General features: G+C 35.0%; 1 protein-coding gene across 4 annotated transcripts in view; it reads left to right on the top strand.

The window, feature by feature from the left end:
* Positions 1–23,263, top strand: part of ODR4 (odr-4 GPCR localization factor homolog) — a 47,871-nt gene extending 24,608 nt beyond the window's left edge. For 3 of the 4 annotated variants that reach the window (XM_050783318.1, XM_050783308.1, XM_050783327.1), the window contains 3 exons: positions 4,724–4,909; positions 16,082–16,192; positions 17,352–23,263. In XM_050783318.1, coding sequence (XP_050639275.1) covers positions 4,724–4,909; positions 16,082–16,192; positions 17,352–17,419 — 365 coding nt within the window. In that variant the 3' untranslated portion in view covers positions 17,420–23,263. Of the gene's footprint in view, positions 1–4,723; positions 4,910–10,389; positions 10,473–16,081; positions 16,193–17,351 lie in introns of those variants that run through there. The other variant, XR_007724061.1, reaches the window with a different exon arrangement.
* Positions 23,264–25,837: the final 2,574 nt, after the last annotated feature.

Genomic DNA, 25,837 nt, shown 5'->3' with positions numbered 1-25,837 from the left:
TTTGATGTACTGTTGCATTTGGTTTGCTAGTATTTTGATGAGGATTTTTGTGTCTGTGTTCATTGGGGATATTGTGTAGTTTTCTTTTTTGTGTCTTTGGTTTTGTTATTAAGGTTATGCTGATCTCATAGAATGAGTTAAGAGTTCTCTGTGCTTCCTTTTTTTGTAGTAGTTTGAGAATAATTGGTATTATTTCTTTTTTAAAGGTTCGGTATAAATCATTGGTAAAACCATCCAGTCTTGGAGTTTTCTTTGTTTGGAAATTTTTCATTACTGATTCAATCATGTGATTTTTTTATTAGTCTGTTCAGGTTTTCTATTTCTTCTTGTTTTCTTTCTGTCTTTTTTTTCTTTCTGTCTTTGTTCTTCCTTTCTTTCTGCAAAGACTTTGAGGTTCTCGGGTTCTGTGTCTATTTTGCTGCTAGCGGGGTAACCTCAGACAAATGACTTTATAGGGATCCTCCCTCCCTCCATTCCTTCCTTCCTTCCTTCCTTCCTTCCTTCCTTCCTTCCTTCCTTCCTTCCTTCCTTCCTTCCTTCCTTCCTTCCTTCCTTCCTTCCTTCCTTTCTTCCTTCCCTTTGCTTCCCTTCCCTCCCCTCCCCCCTCCTCTCCTCTCCTCTCTCCTCTCCTACCCTCTCTTCTCTTCTCTCCCTCTCCTCTCCCTCTCTTCTCCCTCTCCTCTCCCGCTTCTCTCCTCTCTCCTCTCCTCTCTCCTCTCCTCTCTCCTCTCCTCTCTCCTCTCCTCTCTCCTCTCCTCCTCTTCCTTCCTTCCTTCCTTCTTTTTTTTTTTTTTAATGAGAGGGTCTCTCTCTGTCACCCAGCCTGGAACGCAATAATGCAGTTATAGCTCACTGCAGCCTTGAACTCTTGGTCCTAAGCAGTCCTCCTGCCTCAGCCTCCTGAGTAGCTGGGACTACAGGCAAGGGCCACCGCACCTGGCTGATTTTTTTTTTTTTTTAACTTTTTTGTAGAGACAGAGTCTTTGCTGTGTTGGCCTGGCTGTAGTCCCATGGCTGTGCACACGTATGATCATAGCTAAATACAGCTTTGAACTCCCGGCTGTAAGGGATCCTCCTCTCTCAGCCTCCCAGGTAGCTGGGACTACAGTTGCACGGCAGTATGCCTGGGTAATCTTTTAATTTTCACTTTTTTGTAGAGATGGGGCCTTGTTATGTTGTCCAGGTGGTCTCAGATTCCTGGCCCCAAGTAACTTTTTAATCGTATCTGTTGCTGAAAGAGGTCATTCTTTTCACAAAATTTCTATCTTTCTGATAGTTCATAAGAATCATAGTGTTGAACTTAAAAGTAATTATTTATTTACATGCAACAGTGACTATATTAGAAATTAGGAGAAATAATATATTCCAGTTTGTAAGTATTCAAAGAAGAATGAGATATTTATTTAATTTATTTAGATTTATTTTTTTCTAAAAATGATTTAAGCATATAAATCTTTAATTTATAAATTAAACCTATAATTCCCAAAGCACTAGGAATTATAGGCATGAGCCACTATGAATGGCCCTATTTTCTTATATATAAAACAGGAATTATGGTCGCTACTTTTTGAGGCTGCAAGATTAAATGAGATGATGTTTGTAAGGCCCCTAATAAAATTGATTTAAGCCAAGCCCTCAGCAAGTGGTTTTAATACCATGTTGGAGATGGTGAAGGAGAACTACTTATGTTAATTGTCTTTAAAATGTCTTAACTTCAATTTTTGGGAAATTTAGCATATCTCAAACAGAAATAAGATGTAAATATATATTCAACACTTTAGTAACAGGATAATTATTCCAACAATGTATTATTTGATCTTAGGTATCAAGATAAAAGAATATATTGTAAGTGTGATAATATAAATAAATGTAAATTCTTTAAAATTTTTTTTAATTTTTAACTTTTGTGGATACATAGTAGATATATATATATATGAGGTATATGAGATGTTTTGATACAAGCATGTGATATAAACTAATCATCATGGAGAATGAGTTATCCATCCTCTCAAGCATAAATAAATTAAATTCTGATGTTGAATTTATACACCAAATTGTTAGATTTTAGATTTTGTCCTCATTTTACTTAGCTTAATTTTCTTATATACTGGTAAGATCTTATAGATGCTGTAATACAGTAAAATGTAGAACGTATGCCATAAAATTAACCTGAATTAGAGTATTTTTGCATGCATGTGGAAGTCTGTAAAGGACGTTATAACTTTCTATTTCTGATCTCTGAAGTAAACCTAGGCTTTTAATTTTGGCTATCCAGATAAAAGAACTTAGTATGTCAATGTCAGTTTAAAAAAAAAAAAAAAAAAAAAAAAAAAAACCCTCCAATTAATCCTTATACTTGTTGTGATCTTCCTCTTTGATTCCTCTTAAGATATAGCCTAAGCCTTCTTCACTGTTTTAAGTCTTCATTTGATCCTGCTCAACTTACTCTCATACATGACCTACTCATTGTGAAAATGGAGGTCATCAGTTATGAAACCTCTTACTTTTGCCCATCCCTACATCAGTATCCTCTATACCAAACTCCACTGTCTTCCCAGAACATTTGTAATCCTCTTTGCCTGTGCCCATGATTCCACTCTCTGAATAGTACTTTTCCTATCCCTTTATGCAGATGTCCTCCTGTCCTTTAATCTTCAGCTCTGCTATCACCTGTTCTAAAATAGTTTCTATAAAAAATAAATACATAAGTAAATTAAAAGCTTCTATAGTACTGTGATACCAGCTAGGACATTTGACCAATAGAAACCCAATTCTTATTTATATTGGCTTAAATTTAGTTTTTTATTTGTTTTGAATTTATTCAGATAATTTTGAACTAAATACCGTGACATGAGGATATTCCTAAAGGATTCTGCTTTTGAATGCTTTTTGAGATGTGTCTTTTCAAAAAGATTTCTCCTCCCATTTAAACCTCAGACCAACAGAAAACGAGTCTTATTTAGATACTGAATTACTAATTTAACGTCTTAATTTGAAAGTTATAAGTGCTTTTTTAAATTAGTAATTTAAATTTATTGGAATCAGTTATTTAATGTTTAATTTTTTTAGCTTATTTTTCAGATAGACCAAGAATTGATGTAGTTTGAAATGGTTTTAAAATTTTGCATGCCAATTGCACATGCACATTATAGTCATTTTTAAGTTTTTATTTAATCTGTTTCAAGTAACTGTGGCCCAAAATAAAATAATATAGTCCTAATTTCAATGTGTGGATAATTTTTGTGCTACAGTACAAATTGCAGTACTATTCTTCCACAGCTAGGAGGCAGTCTGGTCAAAGAGTAAAATTTCTCTCCCAGTTCTCCTGTGCAAACAAGATGATACACCGAATCTGGAAGGAACACATAGTTTAAGCCATTGCATTTCCCGTGGCACTTAAGGCATTGTTCCTCATCTTCTGTTTGTAATTATGTAAAGTTACCACTAGTTTCTTGATAACGAAGTCTAGGTTACTATTAAAGTAAGCCCTAGTTTTCCACTTGATCTTTACATTAGTAACTTTTTAATCATATCTGTGGCTGAAAGAGGTCATTCTTTTCACAAAATTTCTATCTTTCTGATAGTTCATAAGAATCGTAGTGTTGAACTAAAAAGTAATCATTTACATGCAACAGTGACTATGTTAGAAATTAGGGAAAATAATATATTCCAGTTTGTAAGTATTCAAAGAAGAATGAGATATTTATTATTTACTTCTATTTATTTTTTTCTAAAAATGATTTAAGGCTTTTTACAAAGAAGCATAAGTAAACAAGTGAAAATAAGTATTAGTAATAAAGAGTCAAAGGGAAGTTAAAGAAAGCAAAATGGAGTTGGTGGTGAGATTGGTACACAAAAAATGTATGTATGACTAGATGTCCTAAACATGCTTGATACAGGAAGGGGGCTGCATCTAGTAAGACCAAATTCATGGTGAGATTAGTACAAAAATGTATTCTGTCAGATCCTGTGCACTTGATGTAAGGTGGGTGGTAATTTGGCTCCAAACTTGGATGAAGAAGAGAAAAACCAACTGTAAAATGTACAGCACCTATGAGGGTAAAACAAACGAGGGACAATGTTTCTGACATTAGGGACAAAATTGTCTCTTGAGTGTTCTTCATAGGACAGTGAGTCATATAAGAATGTGTAATCAACATCTTTACATTGAAGGCAATGATAAGTTTATTCTATTTTTATTTTTATTTTGAGATGGAGTCTCGCTCTGTTGCCCAGGCTGGAGTGCAGTGGTGCGATCTCGGCTCACCGCAGCCTCCACCTCCTGGTTCAAGAAATTCTTCTGCCTCAGCCTCCTGAGTAGCTGGGATTACAGGCACCCGCCACCATGTCTGACTAATTTTTGTATTTTTAGTAGAAATGGGATTTCACCATGTTGGCCATGTTGGTCTCCAACTCTTGACCTCAAGTGATCTGCCCACCTCAGCCTCTCAAAGTGTTGGGATTACAGGCATGAACCACTGCACCTGGAGATAAATTTGTTTCTCATAGGAGTATCATTTAGGTTTCTTGCAAAGACCAGGGATTTTGAGGTAAAGCACAATTTGGTAAGAGCAGTTTTGTGCCAGATCAACTAGAAAATGAAAAAATACTGACCTTTTTTAAGCTTTATTTCTATTAGTTTTTTTATGTACTTCTGAAATATGTATCACTGATACCAGTGACAAACCTATCTAAATATTCATAATATTTTTTCTCCTTTTAGATTCTGAAAAAGAGTTCCACATCCTCCCTTATCGAGTCTTTGTTCCCCTTCCTGGATCCACTGTAATGTTGTGTGATTACAAATTTGATGATGAGCCGGCTGAAGAAATCAGGGACCATTTTATGGAGATGTTGGATCATACAATTCAAATAGAAGATTTGAAAATTGCAGAGGAAATAAACACAGGTCATTATATGATGCTATTTAATAATCTGATTAGATTACAGCTAAGATTTTACCTATGAGATGTCTAGTTTAAATGGCATGTCTTTAGATTTTTTAAAGCTAATTCTGTTTGACACTTCAAAATATTAACTGAGACATTTTAAAATGTATGTTTAATTTCTACATGTCTAGACATAGAGTATTTCCTGGGAAATTGTACCAAAATTTAAGATACTAAGGTATTTTTCAAGCTTAGCAAGTAAATCTTAATAAAACAAGTTCAGCATTAAGTAGGTAAAATTACATGTCAGACTTGGTAAGTCTTACTTACTTGGTAAGTAAGCACCATGTCAGAACAGAAAGTTTTAAAACACTAATTTACTAAACATTTTCTCCATATTATTTGCCTTTTTTAAAATATCCCTTTCATGTAATTGGGATACTACACCAAAATGGACAGTTCCAGAAATTAGATTACTTTCCTAGAGCATAGATTTGTTGTACTATCTGGGTTTGATAACACATTTTTTTCCCCTAGCCATCACTTTCACATTTGAATTTACACTTTGGAAGACTGTTTTGTTTTGTTTCACTTTCTTTTTGTTTCTAGTGAGTTCAGGGTATGAAAACATGTCTATAAATAAATATGTAAATTCCTTTTCTGATTTCTTAGTTATTCCTCTTTGCATAGTTAATTCTCCCTTCAGGAATAGGGTGTTTGATTCAGAGTGCACTTGAGATTATAGTGAGTCAAGTTAGTATTTGATTGGGGAACTTCAAATCATAGTAAACTGCCTCAAGTTAGTTGCAAACCACCCTTTAGTTTCAGCAATGCCAGATCATGATGTAAAGCAATAAGCTTGTTTCAGTGGGGAAAATAAAATATACTAAATTACCCAGTACGTGGTGTTAAAATAAAGAAGCAACTACTTTCTAATCCCATGAAAACTGATAATTTTAAAGATATAACTGTAGCAGACGGAAAGTATTGGCTTTTTGAAAGTAGACTGTTAAAAATGTTTACTGCTTTCCAAAATTTATTTTCCCTGGTTAGTGACTGCATTATCTCTGCCAATGAAACTTAGAATCACGAGGACAGGGATTTTTGTTTGTTTTGTTCACTTGTCTATCGTTAATGCCTAGCAATAGTTCTTGAGCCATTCTGTTGTTGAATAGATCTTATAGTGTTGGTAGGATTATTCAAATTGACCTAATTTAACCTGTTAATACTGAAAACTATGTCCCTAGCAGATATAGTTCTATTCACCTTCTATTCTTCATTTTACATACCAATCTGCCTCCCTGTAACCTATTCTTTCAGTAATACACAGCAATAAAACATGAGTACCACTTCCTCGTTGAGACCATGCTTTAAATTTGAGAGCAACTGTTATATTCTAAATATTTCAAAGCCCTATATTCTCATCTACCTTAAGCTGTTCTTTTTATTATAGTTTCCAGACCACATTTTTTTCTTACCACCTTGTTTGCCTTCCAGTAGATTAGGAATTTTTAACCTGTGAGCTCCAAAACCTTTGGTGTCAGAGCTGAACTTTTAGAAGGTTGACAAACCACTTGAAAGTAATTGTATGATTTTTTTCTGAAGAAAAGGTTTATCGCTTTCAAAGAGTTGGTAACTAAGAAAAATTAAAAATTACTTCTTAAATATACTCTGGTTTGCCTTTCTTGAAATATGTTACCCTGATGAAGCTAATGCTCTAAAACTAATATCAGCCATTATTTATATATCTGCCAGGCACAGTTTTAAGAGTCTTACAAATACCAAATTATCATTCCTTATAACAACCCTCTGATGTAAATAATATTATTAATCCTATTTTCCAGATGAGAGAATTAAGGCTCAGAAAGGCCAGGTAACTTTTCAAAGTTACATCGCTCATAATGGTGGAGCTGGAATTTAAACTTAGGCAGTCTGGTTTTAGAGTCTGTGCCTCTTTTCTAAAAATTTTGTTTTACTGCCTTTCTGTGGGAGCTAAATAATGAAGTATAGTACTATTACTTTCCATGATCTAGATACATATTTTAGCCTGGTGTTCTTCATTCCATCCCTTTAAACATTTTCAAGTGTAAATGGATGATGTTACATTATCTTGGTTTAATTTCATCTAGATTATGTCAATATAATTTCTCATTTGTTGGCTGGAATCTTGGATCTCATGTTTATATAAACATAATATAAATGTATGTTATGTTTATATATAATATAAACATATACATGTATATAAACGTGTAATATAAACATTTTTATGTTTATATATAAATATAAGTTATAGTTATAAACATGTTTATATGTTTATGTGAATATGTTTATAAAATACAATATAAACAATATATAAAAATGTTTTCTTATAAAAATATATAAATATATATCATGTTTATATATAATTTTTTGAATTACTTGTCACATTCTTAGTGCATATCACATTCTTAAACTAAGAATGACTAAGGGTAGCACTCTATGCAAAACTTGCCCCATTCACAAGTTACTTTAAAAGTCAGATATAAAAGAATAGGGAGAGTCATTTCATCTAGGTTTTTAAAATAATTCTTAAAAATATTTCTGTCTTAAGTATTTTTAACTCATTTAATTTCATGTTGTATGTTAAACACAAGTATATAGACTAACACTATTTTATTCAGTTCTCTTTAAGTTATATTTTAACAAACAGTTAATAACAGAGGTTAATATTCTTTCTTTACATTGCTAAGACATTTAAAAAAATTTAACTTGGGCAACATGATGAAACCCTGTCTCTACAATAAGAATACAAAAATTAGCTGTAGAGGTTTCAGTGGGCCATGTTTACACCACTGCAGTCAAGCCTGGATGACAGAGTAAGACCCTGTCTCAAAAAAAAAAAAAAAAAAAAAAATTAAGTAGCTTCGACCACTGTAATGTATTCCTAAGAGGTAACTATGGCAACCTGGCATGACAGCCTCCCAAAACCAAAACTAAAACCCAATAAATTTGAATTCTCATGAAACCATTATATTTAACCATTGCATTTCAGCAAACATCTGTTGAGAGAGCAAAAAGGGCCTTTGCCTCTCTTGCTTACTGTTATATTTCTAGCACTTTACTAAGAGCTTAGCCTTAGCACGTCATAGGTTGTCAGTAGATATTTGTTGACTGAATAAATTATTTATTTTGTCAGTCCTGTGGATTGGGATCCAAAGAACAACAAAATGCTGATCCTGTCTTCAAGGAGCTAAGTAGATTTTTGTTTGTTTGTTTTTTGAGTCAGAGTCTTGCTCTGTCTCGCAGGCTGGAGTGCACAGGCGCATTCTCAGTTCACTGAAACCTCTACCTCCCAGGCTCAAGCGATTCTCTTGCCTCAGCCTCCTGAGTATCTGGGATTACAGGCGTGTGCCACCAAGCGTGGCTAATTTTTGCATTGTTAGTAGAGATGGGGTTTCACCATGTTAGTCAGGCTGGTCTCGAACTCCTGACCTCGTGATCCACCCACCACAGCCTCCCAAAGTGCTGGGATTACGGGTGTTAGTCACCACGCCCAGTCAATAGAGTTTTTAAAAAAATGTCTGTGTAGATACTATGTTTTTACTAACTTCAGGCTAGTTCAAACTAGGTAAACTCCTTCACTAAACTTTCTTGTAGTTCGCTCTTCTATGCTGTTCTTCTATAATACTTTACATACTTGTAATTATTTAAATCATCAATTGCATATTTAATGTTGATCTTTCACATTAGACTATAAGATTTTTGAAAGTAAGTAGAGTATTTATTTATCTGTGCCTAAAACATAGTAGGTGTTCCTAAGTATTTGTTACTGATTCATAAATACTGAATAAATGATTCTTAGGAAACTACAGCACATCTTGTTTTCACATTTATTTTATACTTGACAAATTATAAGCTTATGCCTGGACAGACAAGGTTTTTAAGGTTTGTGTAGTATAGTATACTGAACATGTTGAAGGTTTAAAAAGGCTATAATATTCGTAGATGTTTGGCTGAGAATGTATAGTTCAGAACATTTTCAGGAGTATTGAACATTTAAGACATGAAATTATGTCTTTTATATGAAAATATGTAGCACTAGTTGTTGTCCCAGAAATTTTAATCTAGTTTACAGCATTTAGTATGTCTATTTATCAGATGTTTATTAAGCTTACGCTCTGTTCAAGACAATATAATAGATATGAATCAATAACTTGATTGCTTTCCTTTAGAAGCCTAGAGGAAAGATAGAATGTATATGCGTGATTAGTTATGCAGAGAATGTAGTAAGGTCCTAAGAGTACCTAAGTACTCCATCAAGATTAGTGATGAGAATTTTAGGGTCTCCAGTGATTTGGTTAGTAATTTAATCAGAAAAAAGTCTCTATTATAGGCATTACCAGAAATCTACAATATACAGTAACAAAGTTTTGGCATTCCTATATTAAAATTTTAGTGGACCAGGCACGATGGCTCATGCCTGTAGTCCCAGCACTTTGGGAGGCTGAGGCGGGGGGATCACCTGAGGTCAGGAGTTCAAGACCAGCGTGACCAACATGGAGAAACCCCGTCTCTACTAAAAATACAAAGTTAGCCGGGCATGGTGGCGCATGCCTGTAAACCCAGCTACTTGGGAGGCTGAGGCAGGAGAATGGCACAAACCCGGGAGGCGGAGCTCGCAGTGAGCCGAGATCGCGCCACTGCACTCCAGCCTGGGCGACAGAGTGAAGACTCTGCCTCAAAAAAAAAAAAAAATTTAGTAAATTATTTCCCTTTTTGTATTCTTTATTACAGTTGAGTATCCCTAATCTGAAAATCTAAAATCTGAAATGCTCCAAAATTTGAACCTTTTTGAGCACTGATATACTCAAAGGAAATATTCAGTAGAGCATTTCAGATTTTGGATTTTTGGATTAGGAGTGCTAAATTGATGTACTGCAGATATTTCAGAATTCAAAAAAATCTGAAATCTGAAACACTTACGGTCCCAAGCATTTTGGACAAGGAATACTCAACCTGTACTACTTTTATGTTTCACTTCAACTGAAAGGTCACTGAAAGCACATAGCAGTTTTATAAATTGATGCTCTATACAGTGTATAATCCTTCTTGTGTTGAAAGTTTCATAGTTTTGAATGATGTTTACTTTTGCAAATAAATAAAAGTTTTAATTTTAGCCTCAAAACAATACACTTTTTATCCATTATTGTCAGATATAAATGCTATTCTCTAATGAACTGTTTATATATATACTAAATATATTTTAATCCTCTTTCTTGAGTTCCCTCAGTAAACTTTATCATTAGCATTATTTGCACCTTGTTAAATATTCGCATGAACCAGTAAATATGAAATACCTTAAAATAACTTTAAAATCTTAGATAATATATAAATATTAATACATATGTCTGATTTATGGATTTTAATTTTCATAAACCTTTACTGTTAAAACTTAGTTATATGTTTCACACTGTATTTAAAAATTATTTACTGTCTATATTTCTCTTTTTTATGCTGACAGTCTAGTATAGAGATGGATTAACAGTAGGAAGAGTTTAATATTACAAGAACAAAGGAAGCAAAACAGCAATTTGGAAAGTTTAGGTGTGTATACTTACATGTATGCCATATTAAACTCATGGTTTCTAGATGATATTATACATTTTTCTAATATTGTATAACGTATTGAAGATATTTCAGTATGGTAGGTATGATCCTTTCAGGACTCTGCCCTGTTTTTGAAACTTACATGAATCTCGAGTGAGTGAGTGAGTGAGCGAGTGATGTCTATTCTTGGTTGCCTATTATGTATTAGGATTCTACAGATAAAATATATAGACCTGACTCTCAAGAAGCCCACAGTGCAATGGAAAATACAAAGAAATGAGTTATTCCAAAACAAAGTGGCCCATGTGCTATAATGTGCTGATCTGTGGCTTTATTATTAATATCTAATTATTTGAAATTATTAATTGCTAAAACCACTAATAACTCTATAACAAGAATGAACAGAGAAGCGTCAGAACTCTTAGCAGAGGCACTATCTCTGTAAGGGACTCAGGGAAAGCTTCTTAGAGCAGATGACATTTGAGTTCATTTTGAAGGATGAATACAAGTAAAAGTAGCTTTTTAGGAATTGAACACTGGTATGAGATATATTACAACCAAGAATATGGCTTACCTAGAAGTATATTAGTTTTGCTTCATCAAGCATTTGTTAAATTGGAAGGAATGATTTAGTAATTATGCATATTTATTATAAAGAACACATTCTCAAACAATAGAATAAAAACATACATTTTAATAGAAAAATTATGTGCCTTTACATAAACATCCTATTTTTTTTTAAGAATTATACGCACTTATTCACTCATTTACTCATTTATTCATTTACTCAAAGATATTAGATGCCACAATTTTACGAAGATAATGTCCAGGAATCCAGGCCTGCCACTTAGAACTAACCTTAAAGAAGTGCCCTCTGAGTCCTAGATTCTCTTGGGGTTGCTATGAGAATTTGGTAAAACTGTTAGGGAAAACACTTTCTAAACAGAGATGATATTAACACATTATTAGGCTTTTAAATACTGAACCTCTGACTTGTAATGAAAAATATTAATGTTAAAGTATGAAAATGTTTTATAATATGTGTAAGTTTTCCTAAATATTTGAAATTAGAGTTTCCATATAAAATAAACCACAAAAAAGTGGAGCTCAAATGTTCAAATTCAGAAATTGGAATCAATTACTACACATTTAGGAATGTTAAATTTGCTATAAACATTTTGCTTTATCTTCTAAGTATTTAACATTACAGGTTGAGTATCCCTAATCTGAAAGTCTGAAACACAAAATGCTCCAAAATTAGAAACTTTTTGAGCACCAACATGATACTCAAAGGAAATATGCTCATTAGAACATTTTGGGTTTTGGATTTCAGATTAGGGATGCTCAACCAGTAAGTATAATGCAAATAATCCAAAATTTGAAAAAAAAAAAAATCATTTCAGGTAAGGGATGCTCAACTTATATTATTTACCTGGTTATTACTTATTTCTGTTCTATAGTATGGCTGCCAAATAGTTGCTATGTTTAAAATACATATTTGCCAAGTAAGTGTCTTAAAATAACATACTTTTAAATGACTTAAGAGATGAGGAACAATTTGTTTGTCAAAATGACTCACTTGAGGTGAGGGATAACTGGCTTTAAAATTTCTTAGCTGTGTTAGTCATCTCCTAGTTGACATTAACTTAATAATTTCAATGTACTTTTATCAACAGTACCATCTAAAAAATTTTGAAGTCACACCTTTAAAATCTGGTGAACCTCATCTTTGCCAATATCAGAGCTGAAATTAATTTTTGTCATTTGGTTAAACATTGACAATTATAAAAGAAAAATGAGTAATACTGAAGATACAATTTTATGGCTACATCGCTGACTATAATTATACATCAGTAATTTAGGATTTAGGGATAGGAAGAACACAGCCAACGAAGGAGTTCAAGTCTTAACATTTCATTTTAAGCTTTTAAATAGTCCTTCTTACCTAGCAGCAGCTTGGAATGAAATCTGAACATGTCTGCAACTTTTGCATGCATTCACACCCTTGTTTTGTCTGTCTTTTTGACAGCTGCTCAAGAAGAATACTTTCTTAACAATAATGATCAATTTTCGATTTGTCTGAATTTAAAATTACTTGGTTTTAAGGAATGGTTGAGATCTAATGTTGTATTGAATCACTGTGTTATTTGTATTTAAATTTCATGTAATATATTAAAATATTGGTGAAATAACACAGTGCCTGAGATTTGATTTAAAAATCCTACAAGCCTCCACCAAAAATAAACAAATAAATTGCTATTTTCATTATTGAAAAACATTCTGCTTCAGTAAAATCATCTCAAATTTGTATCAAACCACATGATTTTATATGACAGATTTAAAAATGGAAATAGCAGGGCAATGGAATGCCTTTTATAAAAGTATATTATTTGTGCAGAGTACGATCTTCTAGAGCATGATCTTCATATGTAATATTCAATGTTAAATATATAAGTAATATGACTACTAAAACAATTTTGTTTTTTTTTTTGTATGCAAGTATTCAGGTAATAAAGTTCCTATAGCAAATAGGTATAATTCACACCATCCATTATTTTTGTTTGTTATCTGATATAAGGATTTTATTGGCCCAAATATGGGGAAAAAAAAATAAACCTTTTTTTTTTTTTTGAGACGGAGCCCAGGCTGGAGTGCACTGGCACTATCTTGGCTCACTGCAAGCTCCGCCTCCTGGGTTCACGCCATTCTCCTGCATCAGCCTCCTGAGTAGCTGGGACTACAGGTACCTGCTACCACACCCGGCTAATATTTTTTGTATTTTTAGTAGAGACGGGGTTTCACCATGTTAGCCAGGATGGTCTCAATCTCCTGATCTCGTGACCCGCCCACCTTGGCCTCCCGAAGTGCTGGGATTACAAGGGTGAGCCACCGTGCCCAGCCAAAAAATACCTTTTTAACAGAGATATTTGCTCATAGAGCCAAATGTTGTTTTTGTTTTTATTTAACGTAAAATTGTATTAGCCATTCAACTTTTAGACCTATGGACTGAAGTTGGAAGAAATTTTAAATTACTAGGCTAATATAGTCTGGAACCGAGGTATTATAGCCCTTGAGAAACCTAGAAATTGGAAATATAGAAAACTAGATATTCCTAGAGACAGTTCATAAGAATTTGTTGTTCTTTGTGACTGGTTTCATGTGAGAATAGAAAAAAAAAGGCAGGGAGGGTGTTTTTGTTTTTTGTTTTTAAAGTATTTTAGTTGTATACTTGAAGAAGAAAAAAAAGAATGGTGGCGTCCTTGATTCTAATAAGATAGTTACTAGGAATTATTTATGAAAATCAAACTTTATGAGAAATTAATGACAAGTAGGTAATTTTTTTTTCTTTTTCATCCGTTTTGGTATCATAGATGCTTATTTCAGTAAGTTTATATGTCATTCTTTTGAACTTGTGCTAGTATATTGGGGTGCGAAGATGTCTGTAAGAACATTGTAAATTCAACAATAATCTATTTTACTTTAAATTTAAACAATAATATTTACTATCTCTCTTGAGTTCTCTCTCTCTTTTTTGGGGAGTGGTGAGGGTAAATAAACAGATCAATCTAAAGTAGTTGCTTTCATAACCTAGTTCCCTAGAGTTCTATAGAGTAGCATTCTTCTGTCACCTCTAGGATAGAAGTAAGGAGCTGGTCTGACTCCAGGAGTCCTCCCTCCCGGCTTCAGCCTGGCTAGCATACTTTCATCTTTTTTACACACTGGGAATTTCTGTCAGATTTTCTTTGTTTTCGTAGGATTCTTCAGTCCTAGGAGAAAAAAAATGGAAAACTATTAGCCTGTGTGGTCTTTGAGGATGTTATCAGTTCACACACTTTCATTGAGCATTAAATAAATTCAGATAGGCTAACCTACATAAATTGCTGTCAGCATAATGAAGTAGAAAGAGAACTTGTGTCCAAATCATCAGTCAAATGCCTGTGATGGTCAAATACGCACTTTAACCTTCCAGGTTATGTTTTCCATTTGTAAAATGTGATGATGTCCTTGCCTTGCTTACCATTCAGAGTTGTTTTAAGGTCAAAATTTTTATCATAGTTTAAATTTCAAGTTGGATCAAGAGTCAGCAGATTTTTTTTGTGCAAATAAATATTTTAGGCTTTGTGAGCCACATAAGGTCTTTTTCACATATTCTTTTTTTTTTTTACAGTGTTTTAAAAATATAAAAAAATAGATTTTTAGTTTAAAAGCTTTTACAAAAATAGGTCATGAGCCAGAGGCCCATGTATTGCAATGTGCTAGTCACTGGTTTTATTATTAATATCTAATTATTTGAAATTATTAATTGCTAAAACCACCAATAATGATATAAATTTGGCTCGGCACAGTGGCTCCCACCCACTGTGTGATCCCAGCACTTTGGGAGGTCGAGGCGGCAGATCCCTTGTGGTCAGGAGTTGGAGACCAGCCTGGCCAACATGGCGAAATCCTGTCTCTACTAAAAATACAAAAACTAGGCCGGGCGTGGTGGCTCATGGCTGTAATCCCAGCATTTTGGGAGGCCAAAGTGGGCGCGTTACCTGAGGTCAGGAGTTGGGGACCAGCCAGACCAACATGGCAAAACCCTATCTTACTAAAAATACAAAAGTTAGTGGGGCGTAGTGGCGCAACCCTGTAGTCCCAGCTACTCGGGAGGCTGAGGCGGGAGAATTTCTTGAACCTGGGAGGTGGAGGTTGCAATGAGCCGAGATCACGCCATTGCACTACAGCTTAGGCGACAGAGCAAGACTCTGTCTCAAATAAATAAATAAAATAAATTAAAATGCAAAGATTAGCCGGGTGTGGTGGCAGGCAGCTGTAATCCCAGCTACTCAGGAGGTTGAGGCAAGAGAATCACTTGAACGTGGGAGGCGGAGGTTGCAGTGAGCTGAGATCATGCCACTGCACTCCAGCCTCGGTGACAGAGTAGGACTCTGTCTCAAAAAAAAAAAGTAAATCTCAGGAGTGAAGTTTACTCTGCTATGAATTTTGGTATAAATTTACTACTATATAGTAAACAAATTATTATTATTATTATTATTATTTTTTGAGACAGAGTCTCACTCTTTCACTCAGGCTGGAGTGCAGTGGCATGACCTTGGCTCACTGCAACCTCCATCTCCCAGGTTCAAGCAGTTCTCCTGCCTCAGCCTCCCAAGTAACTGGGACTACAGGTGCATGCCACCACGCCCGGCTAATGTTTTGTATTTTAGTAGAGACAGGGTTTCACCATGTTGCCCAGGCTAGTCTTGAACTCCTGAGCTCAGGCACTCTGCCTGCCTCAGCCTCCCAAAGTGCTGGGATTACACACGTCAGCCACCATGCCTGACCAACAAATTACAATTTTTGAAAGTCATTCAGAACTGGCTGTGTGGCCCTCTGATTTAGTTCAATGATAAAGCTATATTGTTTTGAAAACTGTCAATTTGACATATATTCTATTAAATTTAATTCACCTACAATTGATAATGAGCAAATTCATTATTATATAAAAAACAAGTAGAATGAAAATGGTGTTGATTGTATGGTTTTTATAATGTTCTTTAAAACTCAGTTTCATGTGTTAATCCTTATTTTATGTGAAATTTATTATTATTATACTCTTTCAGCTTGTATGAGTTCCTCTATGAATAGTCAAGCTTCATTGGACAACACAGATGATGAACAACCAAAACAACCAATTAAAACTACAATGTTATTGAAAATTCAGCAAAACATAGGTATTTAATTTTACTTCTTTGATAACACTGAAAACATATTTAGATTTGAGTTTTCTTGTTACTTTAAAATTTGTGTATTTCATTTCGCTTTCTTAAGATTGCTAGACTTAACAGTATTTATTGGGTATTATGGAAAGTGCCAGGCCCTAGAGATAGAAAGATTTATAATTCATACATTGTCATTCAAGTGCCCTCAAAGATGACACATCCTATTAATTTTTAAAACATTCTTAAAAGAAAAAAATGCAGAGTTTTGGGAATCAGTTAGTATAGTAGGGCTAATGTTTTACAAACTGGTATTCCTAGAATTAGTATCACAGGAGATTTTGATGTGTGTTCTATGACAAAAAATGTCAAATTCAAGTCAGGCATTTTATAATGTATTTTTATATTTTAAAGGCTCTAAGAAATGCAGAATTATTTTAACATTTTCAGACTTTTTGAACAAGGAACATGCAGACTATTGTTTAATGGGGTAACAATTTGAGAAATACTAAGTATTAAGACTTCTGACTGAGAGTTAGGAGCCAGAAGATTTAATTGTAGTTCTTGTCATTCATTAGATAAATTTAATTAATTTTTTTGTACGTGTGTGTGTCTGTCTGTCTGGACTACTATGGCCAGTTTCTTTCTTTAGCTTACTATAATCAGGAAAAAATAAAAGTTACAACTTAGACATACTAATTCTTAGATTTTATAATGGTTGAACATGGACTTCTGCAGTTTTCAGTAGCTACACAAGTTACACAAGTGGCTTTACATTATAATGGTTGAGAACTGCTGCCTACTGGAACTGCCTTTTTTTTTTTTAACCTAAGTAGCATAAGACAGCTGGTATGCCAATAAAAATATTTATATAAGCCCTTTAAAGTGTTTGTTATTTTTTCTCTTAGATACGTCTCAGTGCACATTTGTGCAAGAAAGATACTTTGTCCAACATTCGAAGTCTAGTTTTTCAACTTATGACTATATTTTTCTCTAAGATGTTGCTGCCTTTTAGTATATACATATGTATGTGTATGTAAGATTGTGTGTTTGTGTGTTTGTGTATTGTTGTTTTTTAGGCCCATCAGTTACCCACATTTCAGAGCCTAGGATTAGTTTGGCCTTTCTTTTGCTCATTCCATTTTCATTTGTTCTGTGTTTGTTTTACTTTTAGGTGTGATTGCAGCATTTACAGTTGCAGTGCTTGCTGCTGGTATCTCCTTTCATTACTTCAGTGATTAGGGTGAGGCACAAAGAGTTTCTTGATCATCCAGAGAACATTGACAGATAATTATGAATAATAAAGATGTTAATCCATCTGTATTTAAAACAGTAGCAGCCAGATCTGCTGCCATGATGCCTATTTGATGTGTTTCTGATTAAAATGAAATCACAAGCTGCCTTGTTTAGTCTGCTTTACATTGTAGGTGGCCCACATTTCCAGAAATAAAGTTATGCATCTAGATGGAAGCTGCATGTAACAAATCATTATTATCTATTTTTTAAAAGGTTCAAAATGATGGGATATGATCAAGATTTTAGTCTTACTAATCTGAATCACATATTAATCAGGACATTAAAAAGTTGAACAGAGGCATGGTGGCTCACACCTATAATCTCAATGCTTTGGGAGGCTGAGGCAGGAGGATCACCTGGGGCTAGGAGGGAGTTGGAGACCAGCCCGGATGACATAATGAGATTCTGTCTCTACTGGAAAAAAAAAAAAATTAGCTGGACATGGTGGCATGCAGCTCTAGTCCCAACTACTTGGAACTACTTGGAGGCTGATGCGGGAAGATCACTTGAGCCCAGGAGTTTGAGGCCGCAGCAAGCTATGATCGCACTACTGTACTCCAGCCTGGGTGACAAAATGAGACGTTGTCTCTAAAATAAATAAGTAAATTTAAAAAGTAAAAAAAAAAAGTAATTTGAACAGTCAATGTTGATGCAACGTCTTAGTAATAGAGCACTAGGAGAAATTTCTACCAAGTGAAACAACAACCTTATGATAAGCTCATCTTCTAGGAGTTTTCTGACGTGCACTCAGTTCCTATATACTGTGTGTTTTGTTCTGATCAAGGGGTAGGGAACCTTTCCAGAGAGGTCCCATTAGTAAGAAATGACATAAAATATGTGCTTTCTCAGGTTACTATATAACTGTTTTAGTATACTTAATATACAAAATAAGACTTTGCTTCCAGCAGGTATGTTAGACTAGATATTATAAAACAACTAGATCCTGAATAAAATCTGCTTTTGAATAGGTTCACAGGAAGTAGGAGAACTTTCAAGAACCATACTTCTATACTTCTGCCTTTCCTCTGCCACAAGAAATGGATGCATTTTAAGTTAGGAGTCATGAATACTGTATTGACCATACAAGTGGACTATGCTTGTCTGGATGGCAGATACCAATAGCAACACTGCCATATTCAGTTTGCCTCAAATCAGAAACAAGAAGACATCTGAATCTGAGATGCTGCCCTAGAGAGGACAGTTAAAGAAGGTTCAGTGGCCCTCAGTTTGTAGTGCTGTAGCTCCTGGCAGAGGCAAGAGGGAAACCTTCCTAATTTAGTTCCAAGATTCGTATAGATTGTTATCAAGTAGTATTATATTATGACTAGAGATCACAGGCACAAGTTGAAACAAACTAGCATGACAAGGAAGCTGTAGAAAAAATAAACATTGAACTCAGTTCTTCAAGGTTTCATCACCAACATAAGAAATGAAGTTGGAACCACAGGCAGATCTGAAAAAGAAACAAATAGAATTCCTAGAAATGAGAAATATTTATTGAAATAAGAAAAAAGCCCTCAGACATGGTGAATATTTTATTAGACTCAGCTGAAGAGACAAGTGAACTATAAGCTGGATCTAAAATTACCCAGTGAGCAGTGAGGAGAAAGAAGGAGCTAGAAAACATTAGAAAGTTAAGAGAGTTGGAGGGAAGAATTATAAAGACTAGGAGTACTAGAAGGAGAGAATTTAGAGAATGAAGGAAAGGCGTACTTGAAAAGATAAAACAATTTTCCAAATTTGTTGGAAAAACATGAATTCATAGCTTCAGAAAGCACAATATATACCAAACATATATTTAAATAAAATCCAGGCCTAGACTCAAGGTATTGTAAATGATAAGATACCAAAGAGAAAATTTTAAAAGCAACCATGGGGAGAAAAAGATCATCATCAGTGAAGGCAAGACAGTCAAATACTTAGTAGGCTTCCTAACAGCAACGATATACCCAAAAGAGGGTAGACTTCTGAGAAAAACTGTTAGCTTAGAATTTGCAGCAAGTGAAACTGAAGCAAACACAGGCTGAGATGAAAAACAGATGTTATCCTCAGCAGAACTTCAGGCAAGAGACTACAAAAGGATGATCTTCAAGAAGGAAAATGATTCTAAAAGGATGATCTGAAATTGAAAAACTAGCATAAGTAAATTTAAACTTTGGATAAAACAATTATAATGAAAAGTGTTTATAAGAAATTGTAAACAAATGTAAAACTAAATAAATGTTATGCAACATTAATAATGTGGAATTTTTAAATAAGGATATAATTGAAAAACTGCCAGCGGTTGGCTGGCAGAAGGGTGATTGGAATTAGAGGGTTCTGAGGTTCTTTTATTCAGAAAACTGGTTAAGATACTGTTTAACCTTAAAATTGACTATGTTATAATAAATATATGTAATCAGAGTTCAGGGGTGACTGCCACAAGAATAGATAGGGGATTGGCCAGGCACTGTGGCTCACACCTATAATCAGCATTTTGGGAGACTGAGGCGGGCAGATCACTTGGGGTCAGGAGTTTGAGACCATCCTGGCCAACATGGTGAAACCCCGTTCTACCAAAATACACAAAAATTAGCCGGGCATGATGGCAGGTGCCTGTAATCCCAGCTACTCTGGAGGGTGAGGTGCGAGAATCACTTGAACCGGGGAGGTGACAGTTGCAGTGAGCCGAGATCGTGCCACTGCACTCCAGTGTGGGTGACAGAGTGAGACCCCATCTCAAAGAAAAAAAAAGATAGGGGATGAATCATTCCAAAGGAAAAGAACTTTAAAATACAGAATAGGTATGCAATAACCTAGTACAAATAAAGGAAGAAATAATGGAGGTGGGGGAGTGAAGTTAGAAAGTAAGATAATAATAACAAGTCTAATATTAATTATGAATAGACAATTACCCGATTAAATGATAGCATTGGTCAGATTTTTTTAAAAACCCAACTAGGCTTTTTAAAACACCTAAAATATTAGACATGAGGAGGTTGAAAGTAAATATTTTTTAAAAATGAAGTAGGTAAATACTAAAAACGTGTAGCTTTAGTGATATTAAAATAATTAGATTTATGATATTAAAGATTGAGAAGTCAATTAAAAATAGTTAAAGGATCAATTTACTAGGTATATATAACAATTTTCAGTGTGCCTTTACCATATGAAATGGCCTCAAAATGTATGAACTGAAGCAACAATAGGGCTGAAGCAACAAATTGAACAACAATGGGAGATTTCAACAACTAATTAATGATAAAGAATTAGTGAAAGCATTCTTAATATTGAGTCAATAAACATTTAGAACAATGTATTAAACAGAGAATATTTTTCTTAAGCATTGTATATTAGCAAAAATTGACCATGTATTTTAGGCATAAGCAAGTTACAAAACATCAAATAATTGGTATTAAATGGATAATCAGAAGCAAGTGGAGGTCAGTAATAAAGGTTAAATTTTTTAAAGTCTTACATTTACATGTTTAAATCGTCACAAAGGAAAAAGGAAATACTTGAAACCTAGTTACAAGTAATATATATTTTTAATTGGGTATTACAGCTAAAACAGCACTTTGAGGGAAGTGGCTTTAAATGCTTAAGGGAAAAGACTAGATGTGTAACTTAGAAAATAGTAAAAGCAATGTAGAAGCAAGAAGATACAGGCAAGGGAATAAATCAATGAATTAGAAAATGATGAAGAATTACATGTCAAAGTTGTTTTCATGACAAAACAGTAAAAGTGGCATAATTGAACAAGATGAAATGGGACACAAACAATGTAAAGATTGAAAAAGCGGTCTGAATCCATTGATAAAGCAGGGATGAAAAAGTGACTACCAGGAACATCTTAATGCTAATGTATTTGAAAACTTAGACAAAATAGACCAAACTCCAGAAAATTGCAATTTACTTAAATTGGCTCAAGAAGAAATAGAAAAGCTGAATATACTTATTCATAGGTTGAATAGTAAACAATAATTAACTTTTTGACAAGACCTGGCACAGGTTTACAGGTAAGTTTTACCCCTCTTTCAAGGGGGGTAAAATTCCAACATTTTATACAAGCTCTTTCAGACAAAAATAGCTAATGAGGGAATACTTGCCAGCATATTGTGTGAGGTTGATATAACTTACTGATTCTAAAATCAGAGACATTCAGTAGGAGAAAAGAAAATTACAGGCTAATAGCACTTATACTTGTAAAGTCAAAAGCACTATTAATAAACGTTGACATACTAAAACTGCATCATGACCAAGTTGTATACTTTGAAAATCAGGAACATAAGGGTGGCTATTATCACCACTTCTTGTGCTTTTTTTTTTTTTTTTTTTTTTTTAAATGGAGTCTCCCTCTGTCGCCCAGGCTGGAGTGCAGTTGCGTGATCTCGGCTCACTGCAATCTCCACCTCCCGGGTTCAAGCGATTCTCTCGCCTCAGCCTCCCAAGTAGCTGGGATTACAGGTGTCTGCTCCCACACCCAACTAATTTTTATATTTTTAGTAGAGACAGGGTTTCACCAAGTTGTCCAGGCTGGTCTTGAACTCCCGACCTGAGGTAATCCGCCTGCCTCGGCCTCCTAAAGTGCTGGGATTACAGGCATGAGCCACTGCACCCGACCACCACTTCTATTTATCACTGTCCTATAGAAAAATAAGCAAAAGACAAACCAGGTATTTTCAGAGGATGTGGCTGAACACATGAAAAGATGTTTTACCTCTTAAGTGATTGGCTAATTAAAACCATAATGAATAATATTTTGCATTCAATAGATTGAAAAATTAAAGGATATGACAATACCAATAAAGATGATGGGCCTCAGTTTTTCACGCTGCAGGTAGGATTTTGAACTGATAGGCTCCTCAGAAAGCAATTTGGCACTCTCTCTTAGCGTTAAGCATTCACATACCCTAACCAGTCTACGTTTACATAAATGCCTTCGAGAAATTCTTGGACCTGTGTACCTCAAGAGTGCTCGTGGCAGCTCTGTTTTTAACCACTCAAATGACCACTGACAACAAAAAATAAATTAGGGGTTTTGTAATTTTGTTTAGTAGGGAGAATGACCTACATGCAACAACCTAGAGTAATTGTAAAAATGATAAAGCAAGTCTCAGAAGTCTACGTACAGTATGCTACAGTTTTTATAAAGCTGTAAAAGAAACCTAAAGTGTATTATGTAGGAATATGTATATTTGTGATAAACTTTGACAAGAGTCATAAAATTCAGCATAGTGGCAAGGTGTAACACATGAATACATAAAATAATATTAGTGATACTTTGGTTCTTGAGTAATGGGTTTCTTGATCTTCATTTCATTTACTTAATGGCACTAACATGAATTTTGGGGGGTTGTCTGTTACTAACAAACTACCCTCAAACTTAATTAGCTTAAAATAACCATTTCACTTGCCTCATAATTGCTGTGAGTTCATAGGAATCAGCTGGGTGGTTTCGCTCCACATGATGGTGACTTTAGCTGCAGTTATCTCGGGGCTGGACTGGGCTTGAAACATCTGAGATACTCATGCACATGACTGGCAGTTAATGGTGGCTATCAGCTGGGAATTCAGCTGCCACACCTCAGTTTATGTGGCTTCTCCATGGGACTTGGAGTTCTTCCAGTCGTGGTGGCTGGGCTTGCTATCATTTATGGCTGGGATCCAAGAAGCAGCACCCCAAGTATAAGCATTTCAAGAAGAGGAAAGTAGAAGCTAAGTCCTCTTGGGGCCTTAGCTTGGAAGTCCCAGAACATTATTTTCACCACATTGTATTGGTCAAAGTAACCCACAGGGCCAGCCTAGATTGAAGAAGGAAAAAAAAAAAGCAAACAAATCCTTTTTTGATGGGAAAGGGACATGCATACATGAGCAAGAAAGAAACGGCAGAAATATTTGGTAGTTATAATGTACCCCCTGGTCATAGTAATTTATGTTCCTGATGGAAAATTATTTCACCACCTCCCAGGAAACCTTAAAGTCTCGTCTCAATATGACATCAGGTTCAAGCTCAAGACCCAGAATCTCATCATCTAAACCAGTTTCAGTTACATATGAGGTGCCTTTACTACAGTTTCCCTCAATCTGAAGATGTGTTTTCTTTCCCATATTCACCTAGACAAGTTTTCTTTCTCATATTCACCCAGCCTACAATGGTGAGTCAGGGAATATACACTCTTGTTTTAAAAAGAGGAAAAATGAGAGGTACATAGCAGTGAATGGTTCATAGCAATTCTGAACTCCAATTGGGCACGTCTAATTATGATTCTGGGAGCAGAGAATGTATGTCAGTTAGGGCCTAATTCTACCTGAGAGTGGTTCTCAGCTCTTGGTTCTTCCCTGTAAGATCTCAACTTTGCTCTGAGTCATTCTTTTCCATGAGAAATGGCTTTGTGTTTGAAGCTGAGTAGCCTTCTCAAACCACTTCCTGATTTGGGGACGCTGAAGGCCCAGAAGACTCTTCAATTTGAACTGTCTCTGTCTTTTAGTATAAGCTGATGTAATTCATTTTAAAACATCTTGTGTTCCCTTTGAATTGAATTATAATCTGCTCCATTAGACAAAATCCATACTTGTCTCTTTAAGACAGGCCTGTCTCCAATTTGAACTGAGAGATGTTGAGGAACAGCACCTTTAACAGTCTTAGATACTCATTATCAAGCAGAGTGATCTACAAAATGTGCTCATAAGATTCTTAGAAGTGTTTTTGTCTAGCTAAGAGGTCTATGAAGCACTGGCTTAAATATTTCTGAAACCTTAAAGGATATTACAGATGCACCATTGATCCTAAATTATCCTAATTCTGTGGTTTACTAACAATTCTTGATTTGATCTTTGCCATAAGGTGATTTCTTCCTTGAGAACCTCTTGCTGGCTGGAAAAGATGTTCTACATGGTTTATATATTCTATAAATTTTGCTCCAAAACTGAACAGTTTCTTATTTAGTTTATTTTTCTCTTCTCCTATTTGATGATAGGCAGCTAGAAGTAGTCAGGTGGCATTTTCAATGTTTGCCTGGACGTCTCCTTGGGTAGATTCACAAATTTATTAGGTTATGCTTTCCCTTTAGCAATTGCCATGAGCTTATTAGTTCTACCTTTCACATTACTGCAAAGGAAAGTGTTGCCCTCCTGTTTTCTCTTTGATCTTCTAGCCACCACTGTCTGCATTTCCTGTTCAATTCCAAAGTTGAGGCTACATAAGTTTTGGGTTTGACCCAGTGGCACCCTATTTCTAGCTACCGGTTTCTATTTCAGTTATCTTTTGCTACACAACAAACAAGCTCAAAACTTAGTGGCTTAAACCAATCATTTTGTTAACTCATGACTCTTTGTATAGATAGAGCTTAACTGACCCAGTTGGGTGGCCCTGCTCCACATGATGCTGGGTGGGATATTCAGTTATCTAAAGGCCATGATATCCAAGACAGTTCATCCACATGGTTGACAGTTTATCTGATTTTCCTTCGTGTGACTTTTCCAAAGAGCTTGGCTTCCCACAGCATGGTGATTAGATTCCAAAAGGGAGTGTTCCAAGATTCAGTGTTCAGAGATGAAAGAAGTGGAAACCGTTAGTCCTCTTAAGGCCTGGTCTTCTCAGAAGTCCCAGAACGTCACTCTTTGCGTTCTACTGGTCAAAGCAAACACAGGTCCAGCCCAGTTTCCATAGAAGGGGAAAAAGTAGCCCATATCTCATTGGGGAAGTGGCACATGCTTGTAGAGAGAGAAAGAATTGATGGCAGTCATTAATGGAGATTTGTAACTACACATTTTTAGTATATGTCAAAAAAAAGAAGATTGAAAATACAATCATACCTCAGAGATATTGTGGGCAGGGTCCCAGACCACCAATACTAAGCTATCATAATCAAGTCACAATTTGTTTTGTTTTCTCAGTGCATATAAAATTACTTTTATACTGTAGTCTAGTAAGTGCACAATAGCATTATGTCTAAATAACAATGTATATACCTTAATTTAAAAATACTTTGCTGCTAAAAAAAAAAGTGGCAATCCTCTGACGTTTCAGCAAATCATAATCTTTTTGATGGTGGAAGGTTTTTGCCTTGATATTGATGGCTGTTGACTGATTAGGGTGGTGGTTGCTGAAGGTTGGGGTGGCCATGGCAATTTCTTAAAAAAGACAATGACATTTGCCACATCAATTGACTCTTCTTTTCATTAAAGATTTTTCTAGAGCAGGTGATGCTGTTTGATAGCATTTTACCCACAGTAAAACTTTCAGAATTGGAGTCAGTCCCCTCAAACCCTATGGCTTCTTTATCAACTAAGTTTGTGTGTTATTCTGAATCCTTTGTTGTTATTTCAACAGTGTTCATAGCATCCTTGCTGGGAGTAGATTGTATCTCCAGAAGCCAGTTT

This window comes from Macaca thibetana, chromosome 1 (genome assembly GCF_024542745.1).
Source record: "Macaca thibetana thibetana isolate TM-01 chromosome 1, ASM2454274v1, whole genome shotgun sequence".
Taxonomy (NCBI): domain Eukaryota; kingdom Metazoa; phylum Chordata; class Mammalia; order Primates; family Cercopithecidae; genus Macaca; species Macaca thibetana.
The sequence above is the reverse complement of the archived record's forward strand: the minus strand, read 5'-3'. Positions and strand labels throughout refer to the sequence as shown.